The sequence below is a fragment of the Heterocephalus glaber genome, unplaced genomic scaffold, assembly GCF_053883595.1.
Source record: "Heterocephalus glaber isolate CG9 unplaced genomic scaffold, H.glaber_assembly_v1.0 deba00000943, whole genome shotgun sequence".
Taxonomy (NCBI): Eukaryota; Metazoa; Chordata; class Mammalia; order Rodentia; family Bathyergidae; genus Heterocephalus; species Heterocephalus glaber.
In genome coordinates this window covers 5,081,945-5,098,784 of record NW_028258175.1, presented here as the reverse complement: position 1 = coordinate 5,098,784, position 16,840 = coordinate 5,081,945, and the positions used below count along the sequence as shown (strand labels likewise).

Sequence of the window (16,840 nt, the reverse complement as noted above, 5' to 3'; positions counted from 1 at the left end):
GTAGCTACACTCCAGTCAAGTTGGAGGTTATCTCCATCTTCATTGAAAATTCCCTCAGGGATGGATTCTTTATAAGTTATCTCAAAGGCTTTATAGATGTAGTACAGGGTAGAAGTAAACAGAAAATCAAGTCCTGATAAAAACAGAGTCCAGTTTTTATAAAGTGACAAAGTAGGTTCACAGTACTTACAGATGTCAAGTATCTTGCCACTAACTTTCAAGAATGAGTGATTATTGACTGGGGTGTCTCTGTGGGCAGGATAGACCATGTGTACTTGTCATATCCATGAATTCTTTTTATGTTTTTGGTACCGGGGATTGAACTTAAGTCCTTGTGCTTGCGAGGCAGGTGGCAGAACCACTGAGCTAAATTCCCGGCCCTAATTCTTATTCCTTTTGATAGATATGGTAAGTGATACAGTTAGATGTCTTAAATGAGTCTTTACTAGCATTTAAATTCTGGAAGCGAAAGCATTTGGGCACAAGTGGAATGAACATGCATGCATGCATGCATACATACATACATACATACATTTATATCTATACCTTTGGTCTCTATAATTACAAGAGGTGCTCGAAGTGGTAGCCATTGGCCTCCAGATATTTATTAGTACAGTGAACTGCTGCTTGGGTAACCTTGGTCATTGAGATTGCTGCGCAGGCATTTTCAGTTTGTTCTCTAAGGGCAGGCCGTGTAGTGGATTTTCTGCTATGTTCAACATGTTGTAGGGTCCCCCGTACAAGGGTAACACCATAGGAAACATCATACTGTTTTTCTTTTCCTGAAGTGTTTATACATTTTTTTTTTTTTTGGAAAACTGTATATTGCTCCTCACCCCCATTTAGTTTTTTAAAATAGATCAAAGAAAATATACTTAGTAGATGTGATGATGGTATTGAACAGAACTTTTTTCCTGTGGTTAGAATATCAGCTGTTATCGTAATGCTATCATGAGAGGAGATGTGCACATCTTTCAAGTACCAAAGAGAATAGTTCCAGCCAGTAAAACACATGCTAACCTCAACAGAAGCTTTTAAAATAAAGTTTGACAAAGGAGAAAAAATTCCAGATAAATAGAGAACATCTTGTGGGGTAAAGTTACAGTGATACAGAAGGTCAGAAAAGAGCACATCTGTCCTTCACAGGAGACTGTGAGGAACAAGTGCTGAAGGCTTTACCTTGACAGGAAGTGTAGGCAGTCTTGGATGCCACTGAGGACTGGTGAGGTGGTTTCACGACTGGGCCCTTAGGAACTCTGGGCTAAGTAAGCACTCCTTCTGTAATCTTTACAAAAATACCATGAAGTAGATGTATGTGGTCATTTATCCCCAGTTTTAGTCTGAAGGAGTGGAGGCTGAATGTTAGGTTGTTAGACCCAATAATCAGCCTTTGCTGTGATTTCTCCGTCTTAGGACAGGAGACAGCGATGGTGTAAGTCCGGTCCCTTTGTGCAGTACTTGTACTCTCCCGCTGTCATGTGTCATGGCCCTTTAATGCCCGACTTCTCGAGATTGTGGTGTGAGGGAACGGACTTACTGTCTCCTCACGTGGAGCACAAGAGTGAGTCATGGTTCAGTGGGCATGTGTTTGTGCTGCTGCTCCATCCATCCACCCCATGGCAGATCTGCTCATGACAGGGACCGTGAGACTGCAAATTAGCCTGCTGTTCTTTCACCTCTCCGTGACTGTAGCAGCTGCATACTTGCATTTGCCAGACTGTCGTCAGTTATCCATGCCACTCATTCATTCTTCACTATCTGCCTGTATCTCCACAGTTTCTTGCATCAGAAAAGCCAACTTAATTTTGTCTGTGTTCACGGTAGTGAATCTGTGTAGCACCCTTTCTAGTTTCTTGTGTCCTGTGTCTTTCTCATTTTACCTTCTACTTCATCCCACTGCCCCGTGATTCTGGCTTTGATTATGATTTTCACTTTCCCAGATGTTGAGTTTGTATCCCTGTACCTCTCTCCCAGTCTGCCTGGTATTTATAGTGTCTCCTCTGAAAAGCTTCCTCAGGGCACAGTTAAATATTTCTGTGTTTGTGATGGTTATTTCAAGTAGCTGGTGAAATAACTTCTTTGCTTGTTGGTCTTATGAATGAGGTGTTGCAGGTTCTAGACTCAGGGTGGTTAGTGTAGGTAGCTGGGGTGAGTTTCTTCCATCTTCCATTAGATTTCTGTAGATTTCTTTCTCCTACTGGAACTGGAGCAAAAGCCCTGGCTCCAGAGCTCCAGAGCCCCAGCGGGCTCAGATGTCACTCATCCTGTAACACCAAGGAAACGAACAGTGGTGAGGGACAAGAATGGAGTTTTAATCCACACAGCCGTGCTGGGAAGCACAGAAGTCCAAGATCTTTCTTTCAAGGACTGACAGAAACTTCGTTGTTTTATAGGAAAGGGAGACAAAGGCCAGGATTGGGGTTTGCACAGCTTTCAGGGCAGGTAGTCCTGGTCAGATGGGGCCTAACTGACTGATCTGCGTGTCAGGACCATCTGTGAGGTCTGTTCAGAGCCATCCTGGCTTGAGGGGGCTAATGTGGGAGCTGCTGGCTCTTGCTGAAGGGCGGTCTCAGTTCGCCTCCTGGGGTAAGTGGTCCTGCTTTGGGGCTAACCTCATCACGGTCTTCAGGGCTGTGCTTTTCTAAAATCCAAGGTGGGTGGAGGTTTAGGACAGTGGCTCAAGACTTTTGGCATCACTCCAGGGGGTTTGGGACTGGCCGTTGTAAAAGCTGACAGTTGGATGACCTGAAATTGACTTTAGTTATTATTATCTTGGTGTCCTCAGTCTTGAAGGAGGATGAAATAGGACCGGTAAGTGTGGGGGTTGCAACCCTTGTATTACAGACTATGTGATCAACCTGCCTACATGCAGGGCTGAGCAGGAATCTGACCAAAGGTTTCATCTTGCGTTTAGTTACCTATTGGGCATTTGTGGGCTCAACCTCAAGATACCTGTTACATACACTGCCTTGAACAAGAGGGCTAATGGCAGGCAGTGTGTATCTGAAAGGTGTTAATCACTCTCTACAGTGTGATGGAGGGAGCAGTGGTGTCATTACCAGCCTCTCACGGGAGGTTTAGTTTCTTTAGAGAGTCTTCCTTTAGTTTTAGGCTGAATTTAAAAGCAACTACTACCCAGAACTGGGGTGTAGCTCAGTGAAAAGCTGCTGGCCTGGTGTGCGCAGCCCTGGGCCCCATCCCCAGCCCTGGGCTGGGGAGCCAGCTGCTACCTGGAGGCCTAGGGATGGGAAGTGAGCGAGCGGTATGGAGCAGCTATGGCCCTTGATATGCCTAGGCAGTCTTTTTGCCCCATTCCTATTTCTGTTCTTTCTTTTCTGGTCCTGAAGTTTCTCTGAAGTTCCACCGGATAGGATGACAGGTACATCCATTTATAGACTTCTCTCGTGTTTATTCTTAGATGTGGCTTTCTTCACTCTTGTTTATTCATCAGTTGGGAATGTAATTATGACTTTTCCCCCTAAATTTCAGGGAGGTAGCAGAGAAAGGAGGAGACACATTTTGGAAGTCTAAGCCAGATGTTTTGTTGACAACTTTGAGCATTTGAGATTTCAAAAATTTAAATTTATATAAAGAATAGATGGTTTCCTAAGAATTGATAGAATAGTTTGAAATGTTTATAGAATATGAAATTTTTGTAATGCTGAAATACATGTCACCTGTTTATGAATAACTTGTACTCTAAAAATTTGTAAAGCTGTTTGAAACATGGAAAGCCAACAAATGGTGTCGCTAGATACATGTGCAGGAAAGGATTGTGAGAAGGCCCCAGGCTAATTGATAATTGGAGGGAATAGCAGTGTCCTCCAGGATGAAAGTTGCAGAATAACACCAATTTACCTGATGTTGTTAGCATTCTAGAATTGGAGAGAGTTGCTTGTTTCCCGGTGTAACATTTTGCTAATTTTAGGTTATCTTCTTTGACACCATAGTAATATAAAAGCTCTTGTACTTGTAGAAAGTTCTGTTAATTAAAGAGAAGCGCATTGTACTATATTGGGCTGTATAGTTACATTTAGCTTGCAGATTGTGTTTTATTTCAGTGGAAGATAAACGTTTGTCTTGTCTTCTAATAAGTGAAAATGCATCTGTGTACAACAGTATTTTTATTTCTTAATACATTTTGGGAAAGTTAATTGCAACTATATGGTTCAGGGATTTAGTGCAAGAAGAAGAACAGTTGATGGAAGAAAAGAAAAAGAAAAAAGACGACAAGAAAAAGAAGGAAGCTGCTCAAAAGAAGGTAGTATCTGATAAACTTTATGTTAAGTGATTTAAACAGACTAAAAAGAAACTGAGTTTTAAAGCATTTGATGTACTGTTTTAACTTTAGTGCAGATTCATTTTCATATTTAATGTATTTGAATATGCATACAAGTAGCTTGCTGTGTACAATTTAACGCAGTTAATCTTGCTGATAGTTTTTCAAAGGTAAGTACATTATATAGGTCTTTAACTGTCAGTTGTTCCTAGATATTTCGTAATTATATAAGTGGGAAGAGTATGAAATTTGTAGCCACACACAGAGGATTTGAAGTCTCATTTTTCCACAGAGCACATAGAATAGTGTGGCCTTTAATTTTATTTGCCTCTCTGGGCCTTAGTTTCCTTACATTTTGTGAATAAAATAACAGTACATTAATGCAATAGGAAAAAAGTAACACAGGAATATAGTATTAAAAGAAATAGTAATACAATAGGAAATAACATGTTAAGTTTTCTCTTCCCTTTTTATCTGGTACCTGGGCTGATTGTTTTAAATTGGCAGTTTACATTAAAATACAGTATTTTAAAATATATCTGAGACCTTGTTTACTACAAGAGAACCCTAACCAATGCATAAAAGTGTAGCCAAAGTAATACAGGTTAAGGCAACAATGAAAGACTGTCTTCATAAAATTCTCTACAAGTTTTTTTTCTTTTTTTTTTTTTGGTACCGGGGATCAAACTCTGGTCCTCGCACTTCGCAGCAGGCAGCGAAACCAACTGAGCTAAATCCCTGGCCCCTCTCTACAAGTTTTAAAACTAAAGGCTGTTGATAGTTAACTAAACTTAGCACTCAGCTGCTACTGTATCAGTGTTTCAAAGACCTTAAAATGTTCTAAAATGAAATTACTGTTGCATTTCTCTATTCTAATGAAAAATTATTACTGTAACTTTTAATGTACCTCTTTCATGCTGAGCACTATTCTAGGAACTGGATATAGCTAGCAGTATACCTACTTAATGAGGAGAAACACAGGCAGGACACAAAGTTGGTAGGTGAGGCATTTGTTTATGGGAAACTGTTGAAGCACAGAGAGAGGTGCATAACTGTCCAAGATGGGGCCAGGAGACAGGAAACATTCTTCGGAGAGAGATTATTCGGGCAAGAACGGAGAAGAATAGCAAAGGACCACAAGCAGCGTAAATGCAGAAGCAACATGTGTGCTGCATGTGGTAAAGTATGAGTTCTGACTGGGGACAGCTGCCGGCAGGAGTGGCAGGAGCTGCGAGACACACTTTCTAGAAAGGTTATGGGAGCTGTAGACTCTTCTTACAGCTCTGGCTGTTGGGGAGGGCACTGAACATGTTTCTATAGAGTGGCATCAAAGTTTGTATTTTAGAATGTCTGTTATGGAAAATGTAGAATTAGATTGCATGCAGTAGGTACCATAGACTGAAATACTGGCAAAAGAACCATTCAAATAATACACAGAATCTGCTTAAAGGACATGAAGAGAGAGTAACATAGATTGACGATTGAGTGACTGAGTACGTTTCGGGAGCAGTTAATCAGAGTAGGGAACACAGGAAGGGGAGAATGATGAATAATTCAGTTATAGGTTTGCCGGTTTAGGATGTCATCAACCAATATGGGGCACAAACAGCGGACAGAGCATTTTGGAGCCCCGAGTAGAAGAGATGATAGGCGACCCCATTCATAGGCCTTTGGGCGGCTCTCATGGGCCATCAGGGAGGGGCCTGGGTGCAGGTCCCTGCTAGGGCTTTGGTAGGTTTCTAGTGTGCAGTTTAGTATTGGCTGATGCCTTAGGGCTCTGCAGAGACTTCTTTATGTAGGACAGTCTTCAAGTCTGGTCAGTCTTCACTTAGGATTTATAAAAAAGTTGTGTTCTCTGTAAGTCTGATGTTGAGGAAAGGCTTATCAAACTCTTGTTCCTTGGTGTAAAGGTCATTTACCTAATGACAGGAACTTCTAATAAACATAAGAGTTAATTGAAGAGGAAGCTTGGATGTGCTTTATGTAAATTAGTAATTTGACTAGCGTGGGTTTTATTATTGTTTATTATTATTATTAGGTTCCTGTTTGTCCTGCCACCTAAGGAACTCAAGATTTAGCTATCAATTCAGAATTAAGTACAGTGTATATGGAATGGTTAAAAAAGAGGCCTAATTCACTAGAATGATTTCTTTAAATATTGTATTTTTGTGAGTATACTGTAATTTTTAAAGTTGTAACATACATAAATAATGGCTCTAATTATTACAAGTTCATCTTTACATTCTTTCATAATCAAGTTTCTAAATCACCAACTCAGTAAAATGGTTCCTTAAGTGTGCCCAGCATAAAATTGCCTCCTGCAGATGAATAGTGATTATTGTGCTATTTGGGTCCACATCAGATCTGAAATGACAATTTTTTACTGTTTTCCACTTCGTCCCTACCTCACCTCTTGGCTGCAGTTGGCCACCCCTACCATGACCTACTAGAAAGATCATAGTTTAGAGATGAGCTTTTACTTTTGCCAGATTTTCAGCATTGATAGGGTATTGCTGTGTATCTTGTGGACACATAGTAATATCTATCCACTGAACACAGTGTAAAGGAGAGTTTAATACCTCTAAGAAATGTTAGGTTTAATATTCTGCACTGCCACTGTGAAAAAGTATTCTCCATATTTCAGAAAGTTGGCTTTTGACTGAATTTGATACAACCTGTTGGTGAGGTGAAGACAGTTGGTATTTCGACAGACTGTTATCAAATAGCACTTTTTAAAAATTCCCCAGTTGGCACATTTATAATCCATAGGAAAGATTGTGAGTCACAGGAGTTTTGGGTACTGGGGATCGAACTCGGGACCTTGTGCTTTTGAGGCAGGCAGCGGAACCACTGAGCTAAATCCCCGGCCCAGTCACAGGAGTTTTATGACACACTTCCTACAGGTTGTATTTGCCAGCAGGTTTATCCAGGCAAGTGACAGACATCTGCATGGCCAGGTGGGCAGGCCTGTTTACATAAACTCATTACAGTGAAAACCATCTGCCTGTTTCATATAACCCTGTACAGACTTCCATTTCCAAAGAAGACTTCAAATATTATCTGTTCTGATGTATTCATTCAATCTAAGGAAACCTCAGCATCAGAATGAATTAAGTGGCTCATCTTGGTTTCATCGTGATGATGGAACCAGGAATAACATTGAAATCTTCTAATTACTCCAGCTGGTGCTTCTTCACAACCCTTGCCATGGCTTTATCCTTTTGATGCAGAACATTTTGCTATCTTTTGATTATTAGGCTTAGAAAGTAATTTGATACAACAGGTGAATGTAGTTTCCCTACTGTAAAAGAAAAGGATGGGCAACAGTAGTACCGGTAGTTTACCGTGGCTTTCTCTCTGAGGTTTGTTTTTAGAAGAACTTTCTCGAAGGGATCTTAAGGAAACTGTAATGAGGAAAGAAGAGGTTGAGAAATAGGTTAATTATAGAGGGATAATTTAGGATAACCTTTACTTTAAGCATATAATTGTAGTTCCTAGAAAGCAGCTTATAGTTGAGGGCTGGAGGAAGCAACAGTACAAATTAGGATCTTTTGGTGTCAGTGAATGTTTCAGCATTCATGGTTTTCTTGTTGTTACTGTGTTAAAAGCTGAAGGGAGTTTCACAGGCTTTATTGATTAAAACATACTGAATTCAAGTTTAGATGAGATCTAGGTTGTAGAAAACTTCTGACTCACTCTCTCTCGGGGCTCACATTCACCATTCTGAGGAGTACATTCTCTTAGTGGCTGTGGTGGTAGCAACCAGGCTGGACAGGGCTGGCACTCACCTAGAGCGTGCCCTGTGTTCACCATTGCTGCTTTATCCTGATCTTTAAAAAAACGTATCCGGCAGACCTGAGTTCTAGACTCAGTGTTCCTTGCTAAATCACAGGAAAACAAGAGCTAAGGACTGAGAATGAGTGTAGCACGAGCCCCTCACCAAAGGCAAGCTGAAGGCTGGAGCCAAAGCACAGCAGATGGGCTGGCTGTATCGGGGTTAAATCTCTCCCACAGCACCACAGCTCCACAGCTCCGAGGTGGTTGTTTTGCCCCTTTTGTAGATAAGGAGAGTAAGCATTAGAGAAGCTAATTTGATCGAGGTCACATAGTATAAGAGGTGTAGCAGGATTCAAAGCCAGACAGCCTGGCTCTGACCCTGAGCTCTTAGCCACTGAAATATGCTTAGGAATTTTGGAATCGAGACAAGCAAGTACAGAGCCTATCACAGAACTCCCAGCCTGCTGTCCCTTATCCAGGCCGTCATTAGTGAATTGAGGCAATTGTCCTAAAAATTTGTGGAATCACAGTTCAGATTTCTTAAGGAAAAAAAAAATACTAAAAATGGAAATTAGTTTTCTAGATTTGCCAGGACCCTTTAATTCTCTTGTGTAGGAAAATCTGTAATGAGACTTCACATTCAAGTACTGTGTAGTTATTTTTCCAAAAGAGAACTTTCATGTTTTGTTTCTCAAAATAGCCCTGAAAGATAAACAGGACAATTAGTTTATCCATTTGAAGTTTTAAGAAACTAAGACCCAGAGGGTTTTTATAACAAGATCATTTAAAAATAAAAAGAAATAATTGAAGATAATTTAAAATATTTTACGAAACCCAGTAGAGCCAGAGCATTACTGTTTTAGTAATGTTAATGGTGATTATTAATATCAATGAAGTGTTGTCAATGAGATATTTTATCTTCTTTTAAAATAATCGATATGAGAAATGTGGTTATTTTGCACATCTGGTCACATTGCAGTCACTAGTAGCCACATACGGCTTGTGGCTGCTGTTCTGAACAGTGTACAGTTCCTGTTAAAGTCACTGGGCCCAGAGAATCTATTTTTAATAAATAATGTTCTAGAAGATTTTTTTTTATTTTAGAAAGTCTCTGGGCCCACTTGGAAAATTGTCAGTTTGATTAATTTGAGTTCCACAGACCAACCTGCAAAAACCTAATGTTAAAGAAGTAAAACTGTCAGTTCCACTTCTTCCTAATAAGTTAGGGGTTCTTGGTTTCTGACTCGTACGTCCCTTCACTGTTGGATCAGTGTCCTAAAGGGCAGACACTCAGGGCAGCTCCTCGGTGCCACTCTCTGTAGATGACACCATGTAGAGTGAGGTTCACGTTTTCCCACTGGACTTGCTTGTATTTCTCCTTTATGTTATAGGACCTAGGAGAGCAGCACTGGGTTTAACAGCATGGTCATGGTTTCTGTGTCTTCTAATTCAGTAACCTATGAAGAAGATTCAGAGAGGTTTTTTTAGTAAGGCTTTCAGTGTGCAAAATAATTTTTATACTAACTTTTTGGGTTTAGAAAGTTACATATCTTATTGTTTGACATAACTCTAATACTTAAAAGTATTCTTACTAAGCTCTCTAATGAAGACTTGTTTGTTTTTTTTTTCTGTTATCAGATTTTGTAAATGATTTCCCACAGAAATAAATATTGTCAGGCTAGTTGAATGGTCTTCTGGCATGGTCCTGCCATCCGTTGTTTTCTTTTTAGTTTTGATTCATAGAGTAAAAGATGGGCCTCCATTATTTTGTGAGCCTCTAGTGCTCTAAAACTTGGTAAAGCACTTCATTGCTTGGATCATCCCTGAAGGGAAGGTTAATACTTGGTGTGACTTCAATATGAGGATAATTATTATAGTTTTTATCATCTATATCTACAGTGATATAATTAAAATGGGATTTTAGTAACTTAATAATTTAATATGACTAAGCAAAATGAATTGTGAGGCCCCATGACGAGCTTTGTCTTCAGCCAGAAATAATTGGATTGTCCAGTTACTAATTATTCTTTCCTTGTCAGCTTGCCCATTCTGGAATCTTTTTATGTTCAGGTCTCTCCTTCAGTTGGTCTTGATGGAGGGGCCTCTGTCTAGGGTGCATTCTGAAGCCCTTCAGGGTGGAAAGCAGTCACCCGGAGGCAACCCTGCTTATTTCTAGGCCCTCTCCTCTTTCAGCTGTGGGATTGAGAAACAGAACAAGTAGAAGGAGGCTGTAGTAAAGCAGTGACAGCACAGCTCCTGTCATTTCAGCTTCTGATCACAGCAGTTGTTAGTGACTTGTCAGAAGTGACAACTTAGACACTTACAAGTTGACTGCATTTAACTGTACTAGCTGTTTAATCTCCAGGAGTTAAGTTTATTGCCTGTTTGATCAAAGTGATTATATGCAGCTTTTCTTACAGAAAAGAAAATATAATCCATCTTTTATAATTGGTAACAACTTTGAAGCATTAAAACATGCAAAGTTTATCAAATTCATTTCATTAACCTGTAAAAGTGACAATTACCTAAAAATGTTTTTTAAACTAAATGTTGAAAAAAGTGCAGCGCCTCTTTTAACAATTATATAGTCATACAGTGCCTTCTATGCTTTATAGCTAAGGAAACATACAATCTTCTAAATTTAACAAACATAGTATTGGGAACAATGGGGCATGTCTGTTTGAAAAATATGCATTCTTTGCATATCTTTTCCTGTGCACTTCATCTAAATGACAAGTTCTTTATTTAATAAAAATGTATGTCTTATATAATAGTAATATATGAGCATTTTATCATAACAATCCATTTATTTCAGTTTCATATTTACATTGTTTTTTGTTTGTTTGTTTTTATTTTAGGCCACTGAACAAAAAAACAAAGGTACGTTGTTTAAAGCTATTTATTATTATTTTTTCATTAATTTAAGGTTGTTTATATGCATTTTTATTTGCCTCCAGGATGGGAGAGAAGAGCATGGAACAGGGGTGGGAACAGACTCTTTGTGACATCACCTCTGGGGTTTATGGTTTATCGCGGTGTACATTTCCACTTCTAGAGTGTACTATCATGGGAGCCATCTCAGATGAGCACCACTTCCTGACATGCTCTTGTTTTGAGTCTTTGGGCACATGCATCTTTTTTTTTAGTCTTCTTTTTAAGTCTTCTTGGATGGGATCCTACTTCATATAACCCTTGGGGTTCTGCCTGCTTTATTTCTTATTCTGTATCCTCTCTGTTGTACTGTTGTCCCCTACTCCTTCTTGAAGGCACAGTAGTGACATCTGTCTCTGTTACCACTTAGAACAGTGGCTCGCTAACCTTAGGCCCACTATACCTGGTCAGACAGCACCCAGTACATCCCAAGCCAAATGCTTCAGGTTGAGAAAGAAACAAAAACCTACCTCCTCCAGAACCCTGAGTCAGAGTCCTTCACCGTCTCTGCAGTTGACTGCTTGGTAAGCAGAGATGTCAGCTCACTGAAGCTGGGCTTGTTAGGCTTCGGTGTTCTGAACTGTGATTTGGGCTGTATCAGAAGTCTGAGCTCTGCATTTCACTGGTCTGTGCACTCACAGTATTGCTGCCTTTATTTGAGGCAGCCTTAGTTGAGGTAACATTTATTAAGTGCAGTTCCTTACGAGTCAGTAAGAACAAACGTAGCTTATATTTTACTGGAGAAAAGGTGACAATGGGAGGACATACTCAAACATATGTAATGTGATTTGGTTGAAGAGGCATAAATTGTCTAGAGGGGGTGACAGGCCAATACAGAGGTAAAAGAAGATCTTGAGATTATAAATCTTAAAAGATGAAATGGTTAATTAAAGAAATATGAAATAGCAAAGGAATCAGTATAAATTCAAGTCATAGAGAAAAAAGCAATGTGATGTTAAGGGCAGTTGAATCATTCCTAGGGCATTAAATTCCCATTGATAAGTGGGAAGAGTTAAGTATGAAGAAAGAGAGATTAAGTCAAAGAGTCTTATATGCTCTATATTTATGTTTGTATGAACACACATCAGAAAGTTTGGACTTCTATTTTACAGGCCGGTGGGAGCTATTGAAGAGAGCAGAGAGTAGCATGGTTTGGTGCTTCAGGTTCCTTTTTTTCTTTCTTTTTAGAAAGCTATCAGCTCATTTATGCCAAAGATTGAAAATTTTACATGAAAAATCATACGTGTTATCTAGAAAAGTTGAAGGAACAAGAATTTAAAGAACACATTTCCTTATGTTCCTTTGTTATGGATGTTCCAAAAGTGGGCCTTGAAGGGTTAACTACTGCGCATGGAAAGTGTTGACTGAAAAACGTGTAGGAATGTGAAAAATAAAGCTGAGAGAAGAAAAGCATTCTGGGCAAAGGAGACAGGAAAACAAGCACAGAATATGAGCGTAAGTCTTGATGTCTAGCATAGGAGCACTGGGGGAGGGAGAGGGGCTCAGAGGACCTCATGCTACTTAGGGAGCAGAGAGCCTGTGAAAGTGTGTGCATTGTCATGGTCAAAAGCCGTGCTTTAGGAACATCTTTGTCAGTTTCTAATGTCACCAGTAGAAGTAAGATCAGAGACGAAAAGAAGGTAGTGAAGGTTTGCACTGAAATCTCGGCAGTTGGGGTGAAAGTGATGGAGATGTGTGAGATATAAGTGAAAGAACTGGCAGCTGGTGAGGTCAGAAGAGGAATTCGAGGTGAGATTGTGGCTTTGAAACCAGATGTTTAAGTCACTTACAGGGATGTGGAATGTAGGGAGGAACATTATCAAGTTAATTTTCGTAAAATTCTGCTTCCCTCCATTTGCCTTTACTAGATTAAGTTTTCTCTAGTTGTTCTTGCTTTAAGACCAAACAACTCTTGACTGGCTTTCAAGGACTTTTAAAATCTTGACTTCTCATGCTCTAACCAACCTGTTTCACACCGCTGCATTATACTTTGCAGAGCCTTCTTATCTCTTTCCACCATTTCTGTTTTCTCTTTGATCTGCTTTCTCAAACAGATTTCTTCATCATGACATTGAACTTTTCGAACCCTCTCAGAGTTCATCTTTTTTTATTTTTAAAGACAGGATGTCACTATGTAGCCTAGGCTGTCCTTGAACTCAGGATCCTCCTTCCCCGGCCTCCAAGTGTGTTGTTACAGGCCTGCACTGCCATGGCTGGCTTCAGGACTCATCTGCTAATGGACCGCTTTAGCTGCCATTAACTCTGCCTGTCCAGTTTCTTAGGATTTTGTAATATATCTTAAATTTGAGAACTTGACCATGTTCTGTATTAGATTGTTGACTAATGAGTGGATATTTTTTCTCCAACATAATCTTTGAGTACCCGCTGTTTATATCCTTTTCAAGTGTAAATCATTCTTTCACTTCCTTACATAAAATATGGACACTATTTTGATCTTCTTGTTTTTAGATTTTCCGTGGCTCTGAGTGTGTTAGGCTGAATATATGCAATGCATCATGCCCTACCAGCCGTTTCATTCACTTCATCCTTCCTTATTGGGAGCACCCTCCATAATTGATCACACCTTTTTTTTTATTCACAAGAATGTTGTTTTACTTTTGTGCTGTGTATATATCCATGTGTGGTTTATGGTTTGGGGTTCAGCAATTACAAAGCGCAGGCTTGAGAGCCAGGTTTAGCCCACACAGTATTATTGTGTTGTAATGTACATATACACAGTGAAGTGAATATACAGTCTAGCCAGTCGAGACACACCCTCTCACATAGCGATCTGTGTTTATTTTTGGTGACAAAAGAACTTGAAATCTTTCTTGCAAATTTCCAGTATATAATTATTATAGTCCTCGTCCTGTACCATCTCTAGACTTATTTTATGTAGCTGCAGCTTTGTACCCTTTGATCTGCATCTCCCCCTGGTAGTGCTCCTCTCTCCTCCTCCCTCTCTTCCTACCTCTCCTCCCCCCCTTTTCTCTTCTCTCCCTCACCCTTCCTTTCCCCCTCCTCCCAGTTCTAGGTATTTCCCCCTTTTGAATGAGATCATACAGTATTTTTATTTCACTTGTCTGCCTTATTTCACTTTTCATGTTCTTAAGGTTCATTCATGTTGTTGCTAATGGCAAGACCCATTGTATGTCTGTATATGTATACCACAGTTGTTCATCCATCTGTCAGCAGACATGGGCTTTTCCATAGCTATTGTGAATGACACTGTAGTGAATATGGGAGTGCAGGTCTTCAAGCAGGATGCTGATTTCATTTCCTCTGGGTTTGTATGCAGAACAGGATTGCTGGGTCATATGGTAGTTCTGTTTTTAATTTGTTGAGACTCCATTAGGTCTTAAGTTTCCCAATGATGAAATCTCCCATCATAATGGATCTTAGAAACTTTGTGGCTTGTTAGGGATTACTGTACTGCATAGATTTTCAGAGGCAAAAACTGAGATCCAAATGTTATGGCTTCAGTCATGTAAAATAGTGGCATAAATAGAAAATTATATTTGGGGCTATTAGGGTAAACTGAAAGGTTACCCACAAGTAAAGATAGTAGTCTCAGAAAGTCTGGCCCCCCAGACTGGCAGGCATCTTTCTCTGTGGCACACCCAGACCTCTTTATCTCTGGTTGGTTGGGAGCTTCTGCTGTTAGAACTGGGGTTCGGTGTTTCTGCTCACGGTCTGTGTAGTAAAAGTCGTGTCTTTTATATTTATGGGCTAGTGTTAAGTAATACTAGACCAGGTTATGATTCCTAATGTGCTGTGTTAGTGCTTCGGCTTTATATTTGAAGGCAGATGTGTGCTAAAGTTTTTACAGTGAAAACAGATTATTAACTAAGAATTTATTAATTCCTCCTTTGGAAGATGTCTTTGAGCTATGTAAAGAATAAGGTTTGTAGCTCTATACTAATAGGATGGAAAAAAATAGCCTTCTCTCATGGGAGTTAGTTAATAAAATTATTTTTAGGTATATCAAAATCACCATTTTTCTTTTCCTCTTACTGAGAAAGGAAAATGGTTTCATTTTATTTCTAGGAAATGTAGATATTTGCTTATAGTCCTAAATTATAATTGTTAGCTATGAAAGATTTTGTACTTGATGTCTTTGATGAGACTGAGCAGGACAAAGGAGACTGAAAGTAGTATGAGGAAAGCAGAGATTAGTTAGTGGTGAGCTATTGTTGGTAACTAGGTTCAAGGAAAATTAGCAGTTTTTGGAAGTTTGTGGAACTATCCAAGAATTTTATCCTGAGCCCTTAAGATTTATCTTGATAATAATTGGCTTCCATTTCAAAGAAGACAAATTAAGATTATTGTAGTTTAAATTTTTATAAGATTTAGACTGGATTAGCAAGAGTGCCTTTGTCAGCTATGACCAGTTACAAGTTCTCCAGACTAGGAAAAAATACAATACATACCATAATTTGCTTGTGTTTAATTTGTACTTTTATATTCCTTTGATTTATATGTCTCTCACAGTGCATACTGAGAACCTTTTCTCAGTGCAGTAGCCATAAGAAAAATATACCCAGTGAAATGGTGCTCATAGGGAGCAGTTTTTGGCCAGAGACAGCTTTGAAGATGCTAAAGATGATGCTAGAATTTCAGCACACACACAGTATAATGGGTAGAGAGGGTCAGACTTCTGAGTTAAATACTTGGATTTGACTGTGACCTTTGCAATCCTTATTTCTGTGATTGGGCAAGTTCCTTAACCTCTAAGCTCAGCTTATTTGCTTCAAAAAGAGGTAATTCAGGGCCGGGGATTTAGATCAGTGATTCCGTTGCCTGCCTCGCAAGTGCAGGGTCCCGAGTTCGATCCCTGGTACAAAAAAAAGAGAGAGAGAATTCAGTCTACTTAAGTGTTGTGGGAGTGAAATCATATGTAGAACATAAATCATGGGACTAGAGAGTAGTAAAATACTGAGTGTGTAATACACATATCATTCTTATATATACTGGTAGAAATGTTGAATTTGCAGTTTTCAGAGAGCAGTACTTTGGGGCCAGGCTACAATTGCAGTTATCACAGTACAGAATGAACACAGGCCTTGGTTGCATTCTGTTCTGCTATTTTTCTGTTAATGCTAACTCATTGAGCATACATTCATGTTTTAGTGTGAAGTAACTTTTAAAGTGGTGAATCCATGATTAACCATTCTCCAAGTTTGGGGGAATTTGTTTATACTTTTAAAATAAAGGTGAAACTTAATGTACCTGAGAAAGAAATTTGAGGGTCAGATTTGGTGTCACATTTTAGCTCTGCTGTTTAGGGGATGGGCGGCTGGGGATTTAGCTCAGTAGTTCCACCACCGGCCTTGAAAGCGCGAGGTCCCGAGTTCAATCCCTGGTACCAAAAAAAAAAAAGAAACACATATTTAGGGCATGGGCAGCATTCTTCTGAGCCTTAGTTGCTTCATCTGTAAAACAGGAATGTTTGTTTATAGAATTCTGCTGACAGTAACATAGTAACATAATATTGCTAAACACTCCTGCCACTGTGGTTTTGTGATATTCTGGCAACCTCTCAGCTCTTTGAAGCCACGTGCCAGCAGTTTCTTCAGTGATGTCAGGGTTTCCCATCCCATCCATAAACCAGATAATGATTTACTTTTAACTGCCAGTAAAGTAGAATTTAACCCACTACGGTTTTATCACAGCACATTGTCTGCCTAGGTGCAAGGAATATATTTTACAACATGAGAATGGGATATATCATCTTTATACATTTCGTGTATCAAGATGGTATTTTATTGCTTTGACTGCTATTTATTGTAAAATGTATGAATTGACTTCTTTTTGTTTGCCCATTTAACTCTTGGACTAGAGGTTTTGTTGGCA

The 16,840-nt window shown here is 39.4% G+C and overlaps 1 protein-coding gene across 23 annotated transcripts in view; it reads left to right on the top strand.

Annotated features, from left to right (window-relative positions):
• The window catches only part of Tnrc6a (trinucleotide repeat containing adaptor 6A), a 183,684-nt gene that overhangs the window by 116,515 nt on the left and 50,329 nt on the right, over window positions 1-16,840 (top strand). For 20 of the 23 annotated variants that reach the window (XM_087209096.1, XM_087209094.1, XM_021237332.2 and 17 more), the window contains 2 exons: window positions 4,174-4,261; window positions 10,915-10,936. The exons of 1 other annotated variant lie outside the window; for it this stretch is intronic. In XM_087209096.1, the coding sequence (XP_087065222.1) occupies window positions 4,174-4,261; window positions 10,915-10,936 (110 nt within the window). The remainder of the gene's footprint in view (window positions 1-4,173; window positions 4,262-10,914; window positions 10,937-16,840) is intronic. 2 more of the 23 variants (XM_087209099.1, XM_087209101.1) reach the window with 1 other exon arrangement.